This window comes from Leopardus geoffroyi, chromosome B1 (genome assembly GCF_018350155.1).
Source record: "Leopardus geoffroyi isolate Oge1 chromosome B1, O.geoffroyi_Oge1_pat1.0, whole genome shotgun sequence".
Taxonomy (NCBI): Eukaryota; Metazoa; Chordata; class Mammalia; order Carnivora; family Felidae; genus Leopardus; species Leopardus geoffroyi.
Window position 1 is genome coordinate 60,114,577 of NC_059327.1, and position 18,366 is coordinate 60,132,942.

Genomic DNA, 18,366 nt, shown 5'->3' on the forward strand with positions numbered 1-18,366 from the left:
TGACGAAGACTGAACAAGGCAAATAGCATGGACTGTTTCAAAAAGATTAATTTTGACTTGTATGCAGCTTTGTAAAAATTCAGGCATGTAGTTTAAAAATAATTCAGGTTGTCCAGTATCTCACAGGGACGATTTGGAAATTATATTTGTTAACTGAGACAAAATAAACACAGTTGTTCTGAGATTACACAGATAACGAAGACAGTTTCTACTGGTAAGGAACTGGATACTGAACTGCACTATTAACGAATGGCAACTGAGAGTTACTCCTTTTTAGTATGATTGGTGAATTTTTATACAACTTGAGACAATTAAAAAATTTTTTGAAGTTTATTTTTGAAAGAGAGAGACTGAGTATGAGTGGGGGAGAGGCAGAGAAAGAGAGATAGAGAGAGAGAGAGAGAGACAGAATTCGAAGCAGGCTCCAGGCTCTGAGCTGTCAGCACAGAACCTGACATGGCACTTGAACCCATGAGCCATGGGATTATGACCTGAGCCGAAGTTGGATACATAACCAACTGAGCCACCCTGGTGCCCCACAACTTAAGACAATTTTTGTTAAAACTGCTCATTTTCATTTGCTTTAAGGTATTTTTTTTTTCTTCCTTGTTTTTCTAAATAAAGCACAGTAGCCAGGTCAAAAATCAGCGAGTGAGACTACATTAAACTCGAAAGCTTCTGAAGAGCAAAAGAAACAATTAACAGAATGAAAAAACAAAAAAAAAACTACAAGAAAGGGAGAAAAGATTTGCAAATCATATACTTGATAAGGGATTACTGTGTTGTGTACTTGAAAGTGTCTAAGAGAGTTAATATTAAAAGTTCTCACCATCACAACAAACAACACAGTATTCTTAACTGTAATCACAATGCTGTATATTAGATTCCCAGAATTTATTCCTCTAATAATTGAAAGCTTGACCAGTAACTCCCCATTTCCCCACCCCTCAGCCCCTGGTTTTTTTCATGAGTTCCTCTGTTTTAAATTCTGCATATAAGTTATATCATACAGTATTTGTCTTTCTGATTCATTTGCTTAGCATAATGCCCTCAGGATTTATCCATGTTTTCTCAAATAGCAAGATTTTCTTCTTTTTATGACTGAATAATATTCCACTGTGTGTGTGTGTGTGTGTGTGTGTGTGTGTGTGTGTGTGTGTTTAGAGAGCTAGAGAGAATGAGAATCCCGTTTTCTTTATCAATTCATCTGTTGATGGACACTTAAGTTGCTTTCATGTTTTGGCCATGGTGAAAATACTACAGTGAATATGGGGGTGCAGATATCTTTATGAAAGTTACTTCATTTCCTGTAGATAAACACCCAGAAGTAGGATTGCTAGGTCATATGGAAGTTCTGTGTTTAATTTTTTGAGGAACCTCCATAATGTTTTCCATTGTGGCTATACCAGTTTACATTCCTACCAGTGGAAATTCCCTTTGCTCCACATTACTTGTCTTTTTGATAGTAGTCATCCTAACAGGTGTGAAGTGATATTTCATCATAGTTTTTATTTGCATTTACCTGATGATTAGTGATGTTGAGCACCTTTTCATGTACTTATGGGCCATTTATATGTCTTCTTTGGGAAAGTGTTTATTCAGGTTCTTTGCCCATTTTTAATAGAATTATTTGTTTTTTGCTATTGAGTTGTATGAGATTCTTCTGTAATTTAGATATTAATGCCTTGTCAAGTATATGATTTGCAAATCTCTTCTCCCTTTCTGTAGTTTGCTTTTCCAGCTGTTGTTTCTTTTGCTGTTCAGAAGCTTCTAGTTTCTGGCTGCTGTGTTTTATTTAGAAAAACAAGAAAGCAAAAAAAAAAAAATACTCTAAAGCAAATGAAAATGAGAAGTATTAACAAAAATTGTCTTAAGTTGTGGGGCACCATAGTGGCTCAATCGGTTAAGCGTCCAACTTTGGCCCAGGTCATGATCTCATGGTTCAGAGTCATCAGGATGGATAGATGTTTAAAGCATTTTGATCTGTGTTCTTGCTCTGGCATGCCAGAGTGGACAGTATGCAATCAAAACCAAAACCTCCTGAAATTCTTCAGTCTAAAACACTGACAAGCAAAAAATTACAATGGTCAAAATGAATCCATAGTCTGACCCTCCAGTTGCTATGACAGGAAAATTGAAATTGGAGCAAAGAAAAATTTTTTCAGTGAATAGATTGATCTATAGTTTTAAAGCAAAAATTACTCTCCTGTAGACAAAGTTAATCTATAACTTTTTGTTAACTTGTCTCTGTATTTTTTTCTATAATGACTGATATTTTAAAAGGCATGAAAGCTTGCAAACTCCTAAAGTCAACTTTAGAGAGCATATTTAAAGTCCTTTATTGTTTTCCTCTGAGATTCTGCTAGTGAATAAAATACAAAAATGAGCATGCATGCATGCATGTGTTCATGTGCATGTACACACATACACGCACACACACACACACACACACACACACACACACAGAGCATAGTTCTCTTAAAGGCAACCTTATCTTTAAAGTTAAGAGCTTAATTTCTTATGAAAGGCTTTGCATGTTCTGTGCAAACATTTCGATATTTATCTTCATGCTCACCAGAAGTCTTAAAACAGGTTTTAGTTAAGGAAAATATATGGATGTTTAACAGCTCCATTTCGTTTCTTTTTTTTAAATTTTTTTAATGTTTTTATTTATTTTTGAGACAGAGAGAGACAGAGCATGAATGGGGGAGGGGCAGAGAGAGAGGGAGACACAGAATCGGAAGCAGGCTCCAGGCTCTGAGCCATCAGCCCAGAGCCCGATGCTGGGCTCAAACTCACGGACCTGGAGATTGTGACCTGAGCTGAAGTCAGACTCTTAACCGGCTGAGCCACCCAGGCGCCCCTCCATTTCATTTCTTAAAAATTAAATCTTTTTAAAAAGAACTCAACAGTTTTCCTCCCTTATCTCTATATTCCTTTTCTAAACTCTAGATTCAATTCATTGAATATCCAATTAAGAATCCTCATGCCAAACTCTATGCTCTGGGAACTCTCTGAAGTCAGTAGTGACACAAAAGGACAAGCACAATGAAAATGAGATTGGGGGTGACTGGGTGGCTCTGTCCCTTAAGCATCTAACTTTGGCTCAGGTCATGATCTCACAGTTCATGGGTTGGACCCCTGCCTTGGGCTCTATGCTGACAGTTTAGAGCCTGGAGCCTGCTTTGGATTCTGTCTCCCTCTCTCTCTGCCCCTCCTCTGCTCATCCCTCTTTCTCTCTCTCTGTGATAATTGAACATTAAAAAATTAAAAAAAAAAAAAGAAAGAAAATGCGATCAGTGACATAGGAATGCAGGAGAGGGTGCCCCAGAGGTTGGCATGGTTTGTTGGGTCTGGAGTCCCCAAAGAACAATTCAAAGAGGAGGAACTATTTGAAGAGGATCTTGAATAGAATTTGGATACAAAATAACAAGAGAAGAAAAAAGCATACAGGCAGGGGATTATTGGACTAGTTTATAGAGATGTGGAAAAGCAGATCCAATTTGGGGAATAGCAGAAGGTCTGATTTAGCTGGAAATGGAAGTAGCAAAAAAAAAAAAAAAAAAAAAAAAAAAAAAAGGCTAGAAAACAAACAAAGGCAAAGAAAGATGTTTTTCCCCAGATTAAGGTTTTTTGGTTTGGGGTTTCATTTAGTAGTTAGTGGAGAGACATTTAAGGATTTAAGATAACAACATGTGAAGATCAGGTTTGCAATTGAGAGCACAAATTAATTTCTCCATTATTGTCCTTTTCTATTATTTTTCTTCTTATTCTAGTTCATTGCCCAGCTTTTTGTTTTAATCCACATTTGCCTTCCATTAGACATCAGCTATTTACACCCATATTATAATATTAAAGCAAGGTAAAGTGAAAAAGTTACAGTAAAAGATGATAGAAATGATCTGGCTTACCAAATCCTTGGAGTGCTCCCTCTAGCATTTGGGCATCCATTATGGGGTTGAAATTGGGAGCTGGGAAGATGGTTCCTTGCACCTGGTGGGAAGGGTGAATGAGAAAGAGATTGCAGTGTTTTACCAGAAAGATTTCAACAGTTCTTTTTGCAGATAAATGGAAATAAAAATACATTCCATATATTTACATTACTCTAAGACATACACACAAATCTATTAGACAGATGTGTTAATTGTATACTAATTGCATGGAGAAAATTTGGTTGTTGTTTTTTAATCCACTGGCCTTATTATATTGACATCTATTATTCATCTAGGAAATTGAGATACTAGAACCAATAGTAGAAAATGTGAAAGCCGAATAAATATAAATCTTTGTAATAAACAGTAAACATTTTCTCAGGAGTTGATGGCTGTTTTAGAGAAACTGAAGAGAGAACTCTATTGGGGGGGATTCATGACATTCATATGAAATAGAAGTGGCACTTGCCACCATAGCTTTTTTATGCATCAGGGACCTTAAAATCATGTTAGAGAAAACAGAAATATTTGAATTTGGATTATGGGATTCATAAAAATCTAGGTGATATAGGTAGGGCAGAGATTTTTTAGCTGAAACTTGCAGCTGCAGAGGAAAACATAAAAACCTGACTGACATTCCATTTAAATTCTCTCTCTTGCTAATAATAAAATGGCAGAACATTTGTGTTGGGCTTTGAATACACAGTCTATTATTTCAGACAGAGCCAGCCAGGACTAGGCACTGTAACATCATACTCAGCACAAAAGAATTGTCGATCAAAATTTATTAAGAATGGGAACTCCGCCCCTCCCCTCCGTTTGTTGTCAGTGTGGACAGAAACATCGGGAGAAAAAGCCTTCCCCTAGCAAATGGGTCTACTAGGCCTTGAGAACTCAAGCATTCACCAAGCTCTTCTGCAAGAATAATATCTTAGATGAAGATGAAGTTTTCTAGTGCCCATTTTCTAACAGTAGAAAATTAATTAATGAGAAGACTGCACCATCATTTCTAGTCCAAGAAATATACATATACAAATACCAAAATATTTATGAAAAGATTTTGGGGGGTTAAAAGCATTGTTCATTTGAATGAAAACTAAAATTTAAATTCTGTTTGGATTTCATTTGACTAATATTAATGATCATGAGGCTGTCTATTTGAAGGAGACTGGGAATCAATTGTGCTATGGCCATATTTTCATAAGTACAGCCATGTTAGTAAGACATTCTTCTTAATTACATATATGGCAGATGTACATAATTAAAATGAAAATATGGTATGCATGTTACATTGCTAAAGTGCATGAAGTTTGCTTCTGATATTCAAGTTTAGTGGAAATGATCCAGAGACTAATTTCTCTTGAGCCAATCCTCAATTCTGGGAGCTATTTATTAGGTGACAATATGAATGTTACCTCCTTTATCCACTAACCTGTTCCATTGGTCTCCATTAAGAAGATAGACTTTGATTCTTCTTTTACTTATTAAATGCAGTTTAAATAGCAGATTCTTTTTTTTTTTTTTAATTTTTTTTTCAACGTTTATTTATTTTTGGGACAGAGAGAGACAGAGCATGAACGGGGGAGGGGCAGAGAGAGAGGGAGACACAGAATCGGAAACAGGCTCCAGGCTCTGAGCCATCAGCCCAGAGCCCGACGCGGGGCTCGAACTCCCGGACCGCGAGATCGTGACCTGGCTGAAGTCGGACGCTTAACCGACTGCGCCACCCAGGCGCCCCTAAATAGCAGATCCTAATGTAAATTCCTAGGTTGAGTTCTCCTCACCTGAAGCATTTTTTTTTTGAATCTTGTTATCCTAGAAAAATGAAAGCTTTAAACTTTTGAGAGAACAGCCATCTATTGAATGTGAAAATTGTTTTCTGCTATTTGTCATTGCCTTTTTTGTCCACGTAGTTCTTTCTCAGTTTTTTTCCCCCATTGGGAAAATAAAGTGTTTTTTTTTTTTTTGAGGCATGGAAAAGAGATACTTTATTTCCCCTATTTTAGGAGTTGGAAGATTTGTTTGGATAAGTCTTGTGTGGACAATACCATTTTTTTTTTTTTTTTTTGCCTTGGAGACCTTAATTTTGCTGTCTGCTATTAGCTAACGGGCTGTTTTAAACTATAAACGACAAAATGTATTTGAAAACAATAAGACATATTCTTAAACGTGGTAAATTAATGTAGGCAATTTTAAGCACAGAGTATGCAAATTTTCACTATAAAACATCTCATTACTGGCTAGACTAGGATCTTTCAGAATTTCTATTGGAGTGCTATAAAAATAAGTGCTATAAAATAAAAGCATATACCTTTATAGGGTAGAAAAAAAAAACTCTAAAATTTATAGGTAAAGGAAGTTGTAAATGTTTATAATGACTTATCAGACACAATCTGTAGGTGAAAGAGGTATTTTTTCTTGTGTTAATCCTTGTACAGATTAATAGTGCAACATACTTTTACAATATAATGTAAAAATTACTTTCTTCTTTTTTCTTTATGGTTCTCATATTGTTTGCCATTTAAACTCATTATTTTCTTGTCAGCTGGCATTGTTAATATGCTAAAACTCTTCTGGAAAAAAATTCAACACGAAGTAAAGGAAAATTGTAAAAGCTTAGTAATTCACAAAGCACAATTTTTCTAGTATGTATTTGTCATTTATGCCCATTTATATATCATAGCAGAACATTTTTTAATTTATTTTTAAAGTTTATTTATTTTGAGAGAGAGTGCATAGTAGAACATTTTATTTATTTATTTATCTATCTATCTATCTATCTATCTATCTATTTATTTATTTATTTACTATTTTAAAACTTTATTTACTTATTTTGAGAGAGAGAGAATGCACGGTGTGGAGGGGGCAGAGAGAGAGATGACAGAGAGAGAAGCCAAAGCAGACTCAGCACAGAGACTGATGCATGACTCAAACCCATGGGCTGTGAGATCATGACCTTAGTTAAAATCAAAAGTAGGACACTCAACTGACTGAACCACCCAGGCAACCCCATTATATTTCTTTTTATGCCAATTATTATGTTTTAATTAAGCTAAAGTGAGCAATATTATTCCATATAAGGCACACACTTAATGTTCCTTTTACTTATTTTGTCATTGTATACTAGTTTTGACATTTATTTATTTATTTATTTATTTATTTATTTATTTATTTGTTTGTTTAGAGAGTGAGAGTGAGGAAGGGACAGAGAGAGAGGGAGAGACTGAGAGTCCCAAGCAGGCTCCACACTGTCAGTGGGAATCCTGATGCAGGGCTCGAACTCATGAACTGTAAGATCATGACCTGAACTGAAATGAAGAGTTGGAGTCTTAACTGACTGAGACACCCAGGTGCCCCCTGATTTTGTCTTTTAATGATAGTATTTTTCCAGTTTTATTAAGCTGTAATTGATATATAACATTGTGTAAATTTAAGCTGTATAACATGATGTTTTGATATATGTATATAATGCAAAATGATTGCCACAGTAAGGCTGATTAACACATTTATCACCTCACAGTTTCATTTTCATTCTGATAGGAACATTTAAGAGCTACTCTTAACAACTTTCAAGTATATGATATAATATTGTTAACTAAAATCACCACGCTCTATGTTAGATCCCCAGACTTTTTCTCCTTATAGAAACTGGAAGCTTGTACTCTTTGACCAACATCTCCCAATTCCACACTCTCCACCCCCCTGACACATACCCCTGTCAGCCCCTGGCAATCACCAATCTTTTAATGATCATTTGAACTAAACTGACCAGTTAAGTCTATTGAAACAATTATAAGTTTTTAATTTTCTTCCCTGAATTAAATAATTTGAAACAAAAAAGATTGATTAATGGTTTGGGGCCATACAACTTTTTCAAATGACTATGATATAACTATAGGTAGATACTCATCTATTTTAAGGTAATTTGATCTATCCTTTGGATATTTTCCCCAAAATTTGTGCTCAACCGTATTCTATACATTCCTTAATACACAATATCAGTCTCTCTGATGAAATTTATGCTGACCATTTCTTTTACTAACTCCCTAGCATTTACTGCATTTTTATTTAAAATTTGCACTTTATGTTTTCCTATTTGCTATCTATTCTTAAAATGGGGAATTTCACTGTGTCGTATAGGGCACACATCGTTTTATAACATATTGCCCTAAGTATTTATTCTTTGTCTTCATTTCTTATCCCTCTAATTATATTTTATGTCCCTTGACCACAGAAGGCATATTAATTCTATGTCATGATTTTCTATGTAGTGAGACCTCTTTTTAAAATATTCTCATCTACTGGTGATGTTACTTAAGTTAAATGATTTCTTAAAAAATAAAATATTTGGCTGAATGACCTGGCTTTATACACAATTAATATAATAAAACTTTTTTTATTTTTTTACAAATTCAGACCATACATGAATTAAGCAGATTCTTTTAGTCATTATATTTATCATATTTATTGTTTTGTATTAGGAAAATTGAACAGAGACAAATAAAGGAGGCAGACAAATAAATTACCCTGGAGAAGAGTTGTAGGAGAGGGAGATGTTTCCTAGTTTGCTAGGAAACTAGGCAAAAAAATTTCCAACCACATGTATGAGCAAGTAAGTGATCTGGGAAGTGGGAGCACAGTAAGTCTTGAAAACTGATTCATGTGAGAAACAGAGGATAGAGGCAAGGAGTGGCAAAGGCAGGATTACTAAGGGACATCTAAAGGCTTTTTTGGGGAGAGGGGATCAAATCTTTTTTATAATTTAAATATTTATTGATTTTTGAGAGAGAGAGAGGGAGAGAATGAGCACAGGAGAGGCGGGGGGGTGGGGGAGACATAGAATCTGAAGCAGGCACCAAACTGCTGTCAGCACAGAGCCCGACGTGGGGCTGGAACTCATGAACTGTGAGATCATGACCTGAGCGAAGTCAGAGGCTTAACCAACTGAGCCACCCAGGTGCCTGTCAAACTATTTTATTGAGCAGCTTTGAGGGAAGGTCAAAGGGGAGTAGCAGAAGGTGACCCTAAGTCCTCTGTCAGGCCAGAATCTTCCCAGCTTCACAGTCACTGAAAAGGGACATTTAAAGATTTTTATTTTTAAATGTTTTTTTTAATGTTTATTTTTGAGAGAGGGCGCGCGCACACACACACACACACACACACACACACACACACACACACACGAGTGGGGGAGGGGCATAAAGATTTTTAAGCATGAGAGTAAAGGATGACACAAAAAGAAGTGAGGTAGGTAGCAGAGGTAGGTAATTTAGAAACCCAGTTGAGATATAATGCACTCCTGAACAGAGATATACAGCATGTTCTTAATACAGATTGCTTGGTTAGCTGAATGTGATTTAACTTACTAATTGTTGAGATGTATTTTAACTGAATGTAGTAATAGTATTTAGTCTTTTGGAAGGGTCAGAGGCTGTTGTTTTGGGTGTTTTGAGCATATATACCTCTGAAAGCGATGTTCTATTTTATACTCGTGTTAGAGCAAATTGGGAATTTCAAAAAATCGGACACTTTCAGATGTGACATGAAAAATAATGTGCATACGGTAAAATTATCTTATTTATCTTGCTTTGAAAATTGACAGATTTAGAAATAGTATCACTTGTCTAAGGCAAAATAAATTCTAATGCCTGTCATTTCCATTTAAATTCTTACCACAAGGTAATCAAAATATAATCTTTGCTTCTAGTCATTTGTGAATTTAGGTTTTGACAGAGGAATACAAAATAGTCCCTTTTTAAAAAACAGAATAAACTGCCTCATAAACTCACTAAGCAGAAGAGCATGAGTAATTTGTAGATTTAAAGTTAGCTCTAGAATCTCCTCTGAGTAAATAATGAATAGATTTCTTTAAGTGACAGAAAAATTTTTGAATTATTTCCTGGAACTGAATAAAAACTGAGAAAAAACACATATATTTTGCTCATGAGGTTGATAAAATTATTTGCATCATCTCAGATCAATAGGCACATCAATAAGTACATCATATTTCACTTATTCACAGCTACCCCAAGGGCCAGGGTCTGTAAAACCATATCCCTCCAAAGTCAGCACTCATAAGCTACCTACAGTTTAATCCTTTTTCTCATGTGTCTTTTGAGTTATACTCATATTGAGAATCTGAATGCCTTAAGACTTTTAGGCTGAAATATTAGCCATGCATGTTGACGATTTCATGGACTGGATGCTTGTTAGAATATAGGTTTCAGTGAATAGTTCAGCATCATCAAAATACCTTGGTTTTGGTGTAGTGGAGATGACTATATCTCCAGTTAATTTAGTGTTGAAAAAATTTTTTATAAATATTTCAAATTTATTTTTGAGAGAGAGAGAGAGAGAGAGAGTGAGCTGGAAAGGGTAGAGAGAGAGGGAGATACAGAATCCAAAGCAGGCTCCAGACTCGGAGCTGTCAGCACAGAGTCTGATGCGGGTCTCAAACTCACAAATTGTGAGATCATGACCTGAGCTAAAGTCTGATACTTAACCAATGGAGCCACCCAGGCGCCCCATTACTTTAGGATTTTTAGAACTCTAAGAGAAAATCTACAGAAATCTTGGGATTCCCTTTCCATAGAGCACTTCCCTTGAACCAGACATTTATTCATCTTTGGGGCATTGGTCCTTGGATCTCCATTGGCTAAGGCCCAAATGCATTAAACTCTCCTGAAGGTATTCAGCCACCTAATCTCAGACTTCTATCTGACAAGAATTTTCTGATGGGGTTTCAGTGGCTTTAAACACAACACTGAAAAGTGGGTTGACAAGCGTTGTTCCCCTCTCTCGCCCTTCCACAACTATTGTGCCCTTCAGTCCAGTCCTGTCAGCCCTATCCTTACAACATTTTTCATGTGATTCTCCTTTTTAAAATTTCTGTCACTACTGCTTTAGTACAAGACTTTACCACTTTCTTTTGGTTTTATTTCAATATGCTGCTAAGTAGGTCCAATTTGCCTTCACTGCCAGGATGATCCTTCTGAAAAGATCAAACACATCATTTGTCTGTCCATGACTAAAAATTCTTCTTTTTTTAAAGTTTATTTATTAATTTTGAGAGAGAGAGAGAGAGAGAGAGAGAGAGAAATACCCAAGCAGAGCCTGACACAGGGCTTGAACCCACAAACTGTGAGATCATGACCTGAGCGAAAACCAGTGCCAGATGCTAAAACAACTAAGCCACCAAGGCGCCCCTCCATACCTAAGATTCTTAATACTCAAAGCAATGCTTCTCAATATTTGTTTTCTACTGTGGTGCACAGAATGGGTGATTTTCACATAAAAGAAACATCCCTGGGAACATCTAGGGTTATGAACACATACCAGGATGCTGGCCTTATTGACATTTTATTTTTGCCTGCTCAACAGAGTATATTGTACTGTTGAGTGAAAATCTCATATTAGAGAGCAAAACATGAATTGTAAGTAATGGAAATTGTAAGCAAAGGATCCATACTTTGGATTATTAGCATTAATGGCAGTATTTATTATTTTCAGTGCATGGTGCAACTCATTCCTATGACTGAGAATAGATGACTTGTGAGGTTTAGTTCAGATATTCTAACAGAGTGAACAGTGTTCTTCATGACCTCGTCCTTTACTGTCTTTGTGGGTTTATGTCTTATTTTCTCTCTCCTGAACCTCTCAACTCCCATACCATGGGATATAGCCACACACTCCAGCCAAAAGAGGCAGCTGTATCTTATTTGTTCTGTTCCATAAATTGGGAATATTCCCCTTCTCCTTGCAACGCACACATTCATCTCTGATTATCTTATGATTTTTGTAAACATCTATTCAAAATTTAATTTTTAGGCTTTAGCTCCAGTGTCACCTCTCACAGGGAACCCTTCCTGATGCTTCCAGTAGAACTGTCTGCTCTTTCCCTGGTGTCTACAATTTTCCTAGGCCAGAATTGTAGTATATCCTGTTAGAGCACCAGTGATGTATCAGCCAAACATATTCATTTCTAACTGTACCAAGTTTCTAAGAATAATAAATCTTCCTTTGTTTTGTTGAGAATGAACCTTAATGTGAGTAGTTGTGCAAATTTGGAGATTGAACTGTTCTTATGAATAAAGGAAGAATATTTGGATTTCCAGGAAACAATTTGGGAAGAGATGTGATAAATAACAAGAATGGATAGTGAGGTAGAATTACTTTCTGTGATTTCTCCCTGCTAGTCACAATTTTTTCATTAATATTTGTTAAAAGGTATTGTACATGGAATTTTTTTTCAGACTGGGGAAAAGGAGGAATTATCTGGGTGAGTCTGGGTGAAAAAAAAAATAATGTGTTGCTGTGTAGGCTCATATGGAGAAAAGATGTTGACAACATAAGATGTTACAAATTTAAAGTCTAGGGAAGGCTTCAGACTTTACACTACATAATCAGAGTATTTAAGGCAGTCTCATGTGTACACCCTCCACACAGACTCTGGTTTATGTGTCCTCCTGGTCCTTCAAGACGTGAACGCCCCAAAGACATAGATTGTGTGGTGTTATTTTATTAGAGGTATACACTGTATATGATTTGACAGCATTGCTGATTTAGCCTTTGCAGAGTTTTCAATAGATTGTAAGAATTTTGATTTCACCAAATTGGCTTGAAGTTTGGTTAAATATGACATGTTCACATTAGTTCTAAGTGCTGACTTTTAGTGTTTAAAATTCACAGCTGGAATTTAGTTCTACACTATGTAATGTTATGACTGGGCTTAAAGTTTATGTGCAAATTCCCAGTTAAATTACTTAGTAAGCAATGCAATAAAAAGGTAATTATTTCCTAATCACCTTATCTCATTCAGAAACACCCTCTCCCTTCTTTCATTATCCTTATATTTCTAATGAGATTAGGAGGCTTGGAAACAAGGTCAAGATGTCACTGATCCAAAGAGACTGGAATTGACATGGACTTTGGAGACTGGGTCTTATTAGTGGAAGCTGAAAATGGAGGATAAAAAAGTTGAGTAACTAAAAGAGAATGAATCTGTATAAAAAAAATTCAAGGAGAAAAATTGAGATTATAGGGGAAATAAAAATGTTTTTAGCGTGCACTCTAGAATACAAGAATGTGATCTTTAATATCCTAAAAGACTTAAACTTGGAATTTAGTACAGTAGTATAGGAAACGTTCTCAACTTTTAACTCTAAGTACTTAGTACATCACTAATGTATTTTTAGTCAAATTTTGGAATTAACTTTAATATTATCATAATATAGAATGAGACAACTAGCTTGATGAAATATATATGTAGATATACATAAATGTAGCTCTTACTTATTGTAGTCTTATAGGATTTAAATATTGTAGGTCTTGTATTGAATAATTAGATAAATTATTTTGTGGTCACACTTGAAATAATTTCTTATTTTTATGCAGATATTTAGTGCATAATTTAAGGCACCCTAAACACTAATTTATTTTACCTTTACATATAGGTTCCATATAATAGGTTATCATATCCCCTGTCAATTTATTCAATTATTTGATTTATTCAGAAAGTTGAAATAAACGGTATGTGTAATAGATTGTGCTATGTACTATCATTAATTTTACTACTGTAAATTAAATGCATACACATAAGTGATTTAAGGCAGATGAAAACTTATATCACAAAAATCTAATAAAGTACTGTAGAATTTGGAGGAAAGAAATAATCTAGCATAAAATAAGAGAGTTTAAGGGAAGTTTTCCTGAAGAAGTTTTGAGGCAATAATCTCATGTTTAATTAGATTTCAACAAGTGGAAATGTGTTGCTTGGAAGTCTCATGTTTTTTTTCAGGAGGCTCTACCTCATTTCCTGAGATAGTTTTATGGGTTAACATTATTCCTGTTTTGCTATTTCATATTATTTCTAGGCTAATTTCCTCATCACAATTACAAATAGTATTAAATTCTTGGAGCTAAGAGAACATAAGACCTATGAGACAGAGTCCTACACATCATAGAGAAATATATATCTTACCATACATTTATATTATTGTATATAATGGTTCTAAGGAAAATATTAGATAAAAATAAAGCTACTTATAGTGAAATAGAAAAACAAGCATTATAGATACTAAATGCTTTCAACTAGTAGAGTTTTTATTACCATTGATCATTTGCACAAATATTCTGTATTAGCCAGATAGTTTAGAACTAATGGTATGAAATAGAATACAAAAAACTATGAATAATCATTTTTATTTCTTGATGTTATCTCTTTTTCCAAATAAATAATAGAATATGCCATAAAGGTATCATTACACATTTCAACAATATCTTCAGAATTATTTTCTTCTCACCTCATATTTTAAAAAATTTTTTAAGCAAATCTCTGAAAACCTCCTTCCACATCATGAAATGGTTTTGAGGGAGAAAGAAATTCTCTATAGTAAAGAATATAATCTATAAGCTTAACATCTTTCTTTGAGTGAAAAACTAGAAGGATTCTGAATAATTTAGGCAATAACTCCCCATTAGTTAGTATGACTTATTAGAAAAGACAGAATACTTGTAATATCGTGCAATCCCTCCTGCTTCAAGACAGCAATCACATTACAATCACTTTACCCTCAGATTGGTCTAAAGGATTTTTCAGGAGATAAGAGCACAGCATAAATCAAAGTGAATAAGAAGAACCTGCAGGGTTACAATAGCTTCTTCCCCAAAATAGAAACACACGGCTGGGACCACAGTGAGACTGATCATCAGATGATATTCTACATAATTATTTCAGCTGAAATAGAGGAACTTGTGTTTTTATAGGATCTTTTTGAAAGCTCTGTTGTTTAATGTCCTATGCTAATAAGGCTAAACGTGCATTTTTCCTTTTCTTGTATATCTTTACAACAGTGCCCAACCTTATACAATGGCAGGGCTATACACATAGGTGAGTCCCTTGTTCACAAGAAGCTTAGTACTTAGCTCGTAAGACAAAGATTATAAGAAACGTAGAGTGATGTGATTTATTCCTGCAAAAAACTGGAAGACTAAAACATGCATTTATTATTTAATAGTCTGGCACATTTTTAAAAAAAGTTATTTTGGAGAACACACTATGACTCCAATTGTTCAAGTATCATTTTGGGGACTACCATTTCAGTATTGCTTTTAGAGCTATTTGAATATTTATCAGTTAATGATGGATTTGATGTTTCTAATTAGCCATAGGCAGGACTAATGAGATGAAACTAATACAGCTGGATAATTCCCTTTTTTTCCCTTGTTGAAAAAATACACTGTGAAATTAGTGAATCTGGAGGCAATTACTAAAATTAAGTTAAAAAATAAAAATGTGATAGTAAATTGCATATAGTGTTTCATTACCCTATGTATCAATAAACAAAACTTCACTTAGCTCATCGGTCACAAAAAGCATGGATTAAAAAATGTGGATGGGTTTGGCTTAAACCTATCCCAACTTCTAGATATTTGTCTTACTAAGCACTGGTCTGTAGTCATTCTAGGAAGGAATGACACAAATCTCTAAAACCATCGTACCATAATGGGATCTTTTCTTAGTGTTTAGAATATTTTATAGTTGCGAATCAATAAAATTTCCTCTATAATAATAAACATATGAAATGTAAAAATATTTCCTTTTGTTAATTTACAGTTACTCTCAGATATATCTTATCTGGTAGCTTAGTCACAGAAAGGTGTTTATTTTATTTTACTTTCTTATTTTATTTTATTTTATTTTATTTTAATTTCTTTTATTTGTAGGTATCTGAAGATACTAATTCTTTTTTTGCTCTATTGTTCTGATGATAGAGAAGGCAGTGGTAAACATCTCATCTCCACTTCTTGTGAAAATAAGTGGTTACTAACCTTTTACTAGGTTAATATAACTGGCTTGGAGGGATACTACAAATGTACTCAGAGGGAGAGATGTAGGGAACGAAAGCTGGAATAAGTGAATTTGTGCAAAATCTCCAAGTGACTTAACCTCTAGTCTTAGTCTTTAGGTATCGTTCATTCTTGTCAGTAGACTGTTCATCACTCATTGACTATATACTTAGAGACTTAAAAACACAAAATTCTTTCTCCACTTGTTCCATCTACAGGGGTTGTATCCCACTCAAACACTAAACTCACTTTATTTTTTTAATTTATTTTCATTTATTTTTTAATTAAAAAATTTTTTTAATTTTTATTTTTGTGTGAAAGAGAGAGAGAGAGACAGAGTGTGAGTGGAGGAGGGGCAGAGAGAGAGGGAGGAAGACAAAATCTGAAGCAGGCTCCAAGATCTGAGCTGTCAGCTCAGAGTGCAATGTGGGGCTTGAACCCACGAACCATGAGATCACAACCTGAGCTAAAGTCCGGCGCTCAACTGACTGACCCACCCAGGTGCCCCAACACTAGACTCACTTCAAATTCTGCCTCTTGTGTGAAGTCTTTTCAGATTGTATCAATTATTACTTATCATTTACGTCTCTATTATACATGGCTTTACAGTTTTTGCATTTGTCTTTTCCTCTAAATTTTAAACCTCTGGAGGACAGGTACATTTTTTCTTTTGCTTTTCAAAGCTTTTATGCTAGTGCCTTAGGTAGAATATGGGCTCTTGGAATGTTTACAAAATACAAAAATACATGTACCACAGTGACATCTTTAGTTTACCCAGTAGTTTTTAAAATTCATTATTCATATAAGCAGGCTATGCTCTACGTATTTTCACTTTCACTTCCTTGGTAATCACCTCAGCAGTCTTATGAGACCGATAATACTAATCTTATTTCACAGATGATGTGACTATGAGGCTGAGTAAGTTGTTTAAAGCCACACAGATAGTGTGTCATGAAGCCAACACTCAAATCCAAATTTAACTTCATGGCTAGTGCCCTTTCCATTATAGCTGTAATTGATGTAAAATAAAATAGCATGTATTATTGAGGCCTTTTTTTCATTTTTGCGAAAGAAATTTCTATTTGAAAAGGATCTTGCAGGTAAAAACAAAACTCTAAAAGAATAAGCTCTTACTCTTAAGTCACTTCTAAGAGAAAAAGATTGTGTGTGTGTGTTTGTGTGTGTGTGTGTGTGTGTGTGTGTGTGTGTGTGTGTGTCTGTCTGTCTGTGTTAGAAGGAGGGATTGAGAGAATATGAAAAAGCCAAAAATATAGTCCCATTGTCTGGATCACCAAAAGACATTTAAGAACAGTGTCTAATATTTAACCTCAAGGTATTTGCAGAACCCCAATATAAACCCTTCCTGTTTACCATGAACGCCCCCCCCCCCCATAAAGTTTGGTTGGGATGACTTTTTTGTTGATGGTATTTTGAAAGAGTGAATGAATCAGGGTTGTGTCCATGATAACCATAGAGAAGAAGTGGCATACATGGGCTAGACTAAAAAGAAATGGAAACATAGCTTGAAGAGATCTGTTAATTTTTATTTCCTGTGTTCCTCTAGCCTCAGGCAAACATCTTTAGGGAGACAGAGTCACAGAGATAATATTTTTAGTGGACTTAATTTGAATCTTAAAGGACAGTATGACTTCAGTTTACATCTTGGCTATACTTGCAAAGAAAATATGTACCTATTGTATATATATTAAAAATAAAATCAAACAATCAGCTAACACAGCTAATGATATTAAGATAACCCTGGTTACATTATTTTTTCAAATGATGCAGAAGTATTTATAAAAATGAACCAATTGCTAATTTAGTCACTATAAAGTTTTTATTTACAATTTAGTGAATAGATGTCAAGGAGTTTAAGAAAGAGAGGAGAATTGAATTCACCCACACTGCCTCTTATAATTAAGATCTGAAAGTGTCTTTAATAACATGACTATACTCTTTTATGAAACAATTTGTTGGGAAGATATGATTAAAAATAACATCTTAATAACAGATGGTATTAAGTTTGTCTTAATAATATGTAATAGAAGACTATTAAAGTTAAGCTAAATAGAATAAAATTGATAGCATTGAATGACTACTTACTCTTTAAGAGTAAGTACTTACTCAAGATAGCCAATTCCTACTCCCTGGAGTCTGTGAATGTTAACCTTGTTTGGCAAAAGGGACTTTGAGGGTGTAATTTAGTTAAAGATATTGAGATGGAGAGAATATCCTGGATTACCTAGGTAGGCCATAAATACCATCCTAAATGTCCTTATAAGTGGGAGGTAAAGAGGGATTTGATGATAAGAAGGGCAACATGATGATGAAAACAAGATGCTATATTGCTAGCTTTAAAAATGAAGGAAAGAGACATGGCCCAAGGAATGTGGGAAGCTTCTAGAGACTAGAAAAGGCAAGAAATCATTTCTTCCATATAGCCTTCAGAGGAACCAGCTCTACTGACACCTTTATTTTTGCCTAGTGAAACTGATTCTGGATTTCTGGTCTCCAGAACTGTAAGAGAGGACATTTATACTGTTTTAAACCATTAACTACAGTAATTTGTTTCAATAGAATAAGTAGT

General features: G+C 34.7%; 1 protein-coding gene across 1 annotated transcript in view; it reads right to left on the minus strand.

Annotated features, from left to right (window-relative positions):
- Positions 1-18,366, minus strand: part of ANXA10 (annexin A10) — a 98,966-nt gene that overhangs the window by 58,042 nt on the left and 22,558 nt on the right. The window contains exon 2 of the mRNA XM_045463677.1: positions 3,912-3,993. Within this exon, the coding sequence (XP_045319633.1) occupies positions 3,912-3,993 (82 nt within the window). The remainder of the gene's footprint in view (positions 1-3,911; positions 3,994-18,366) is intronic.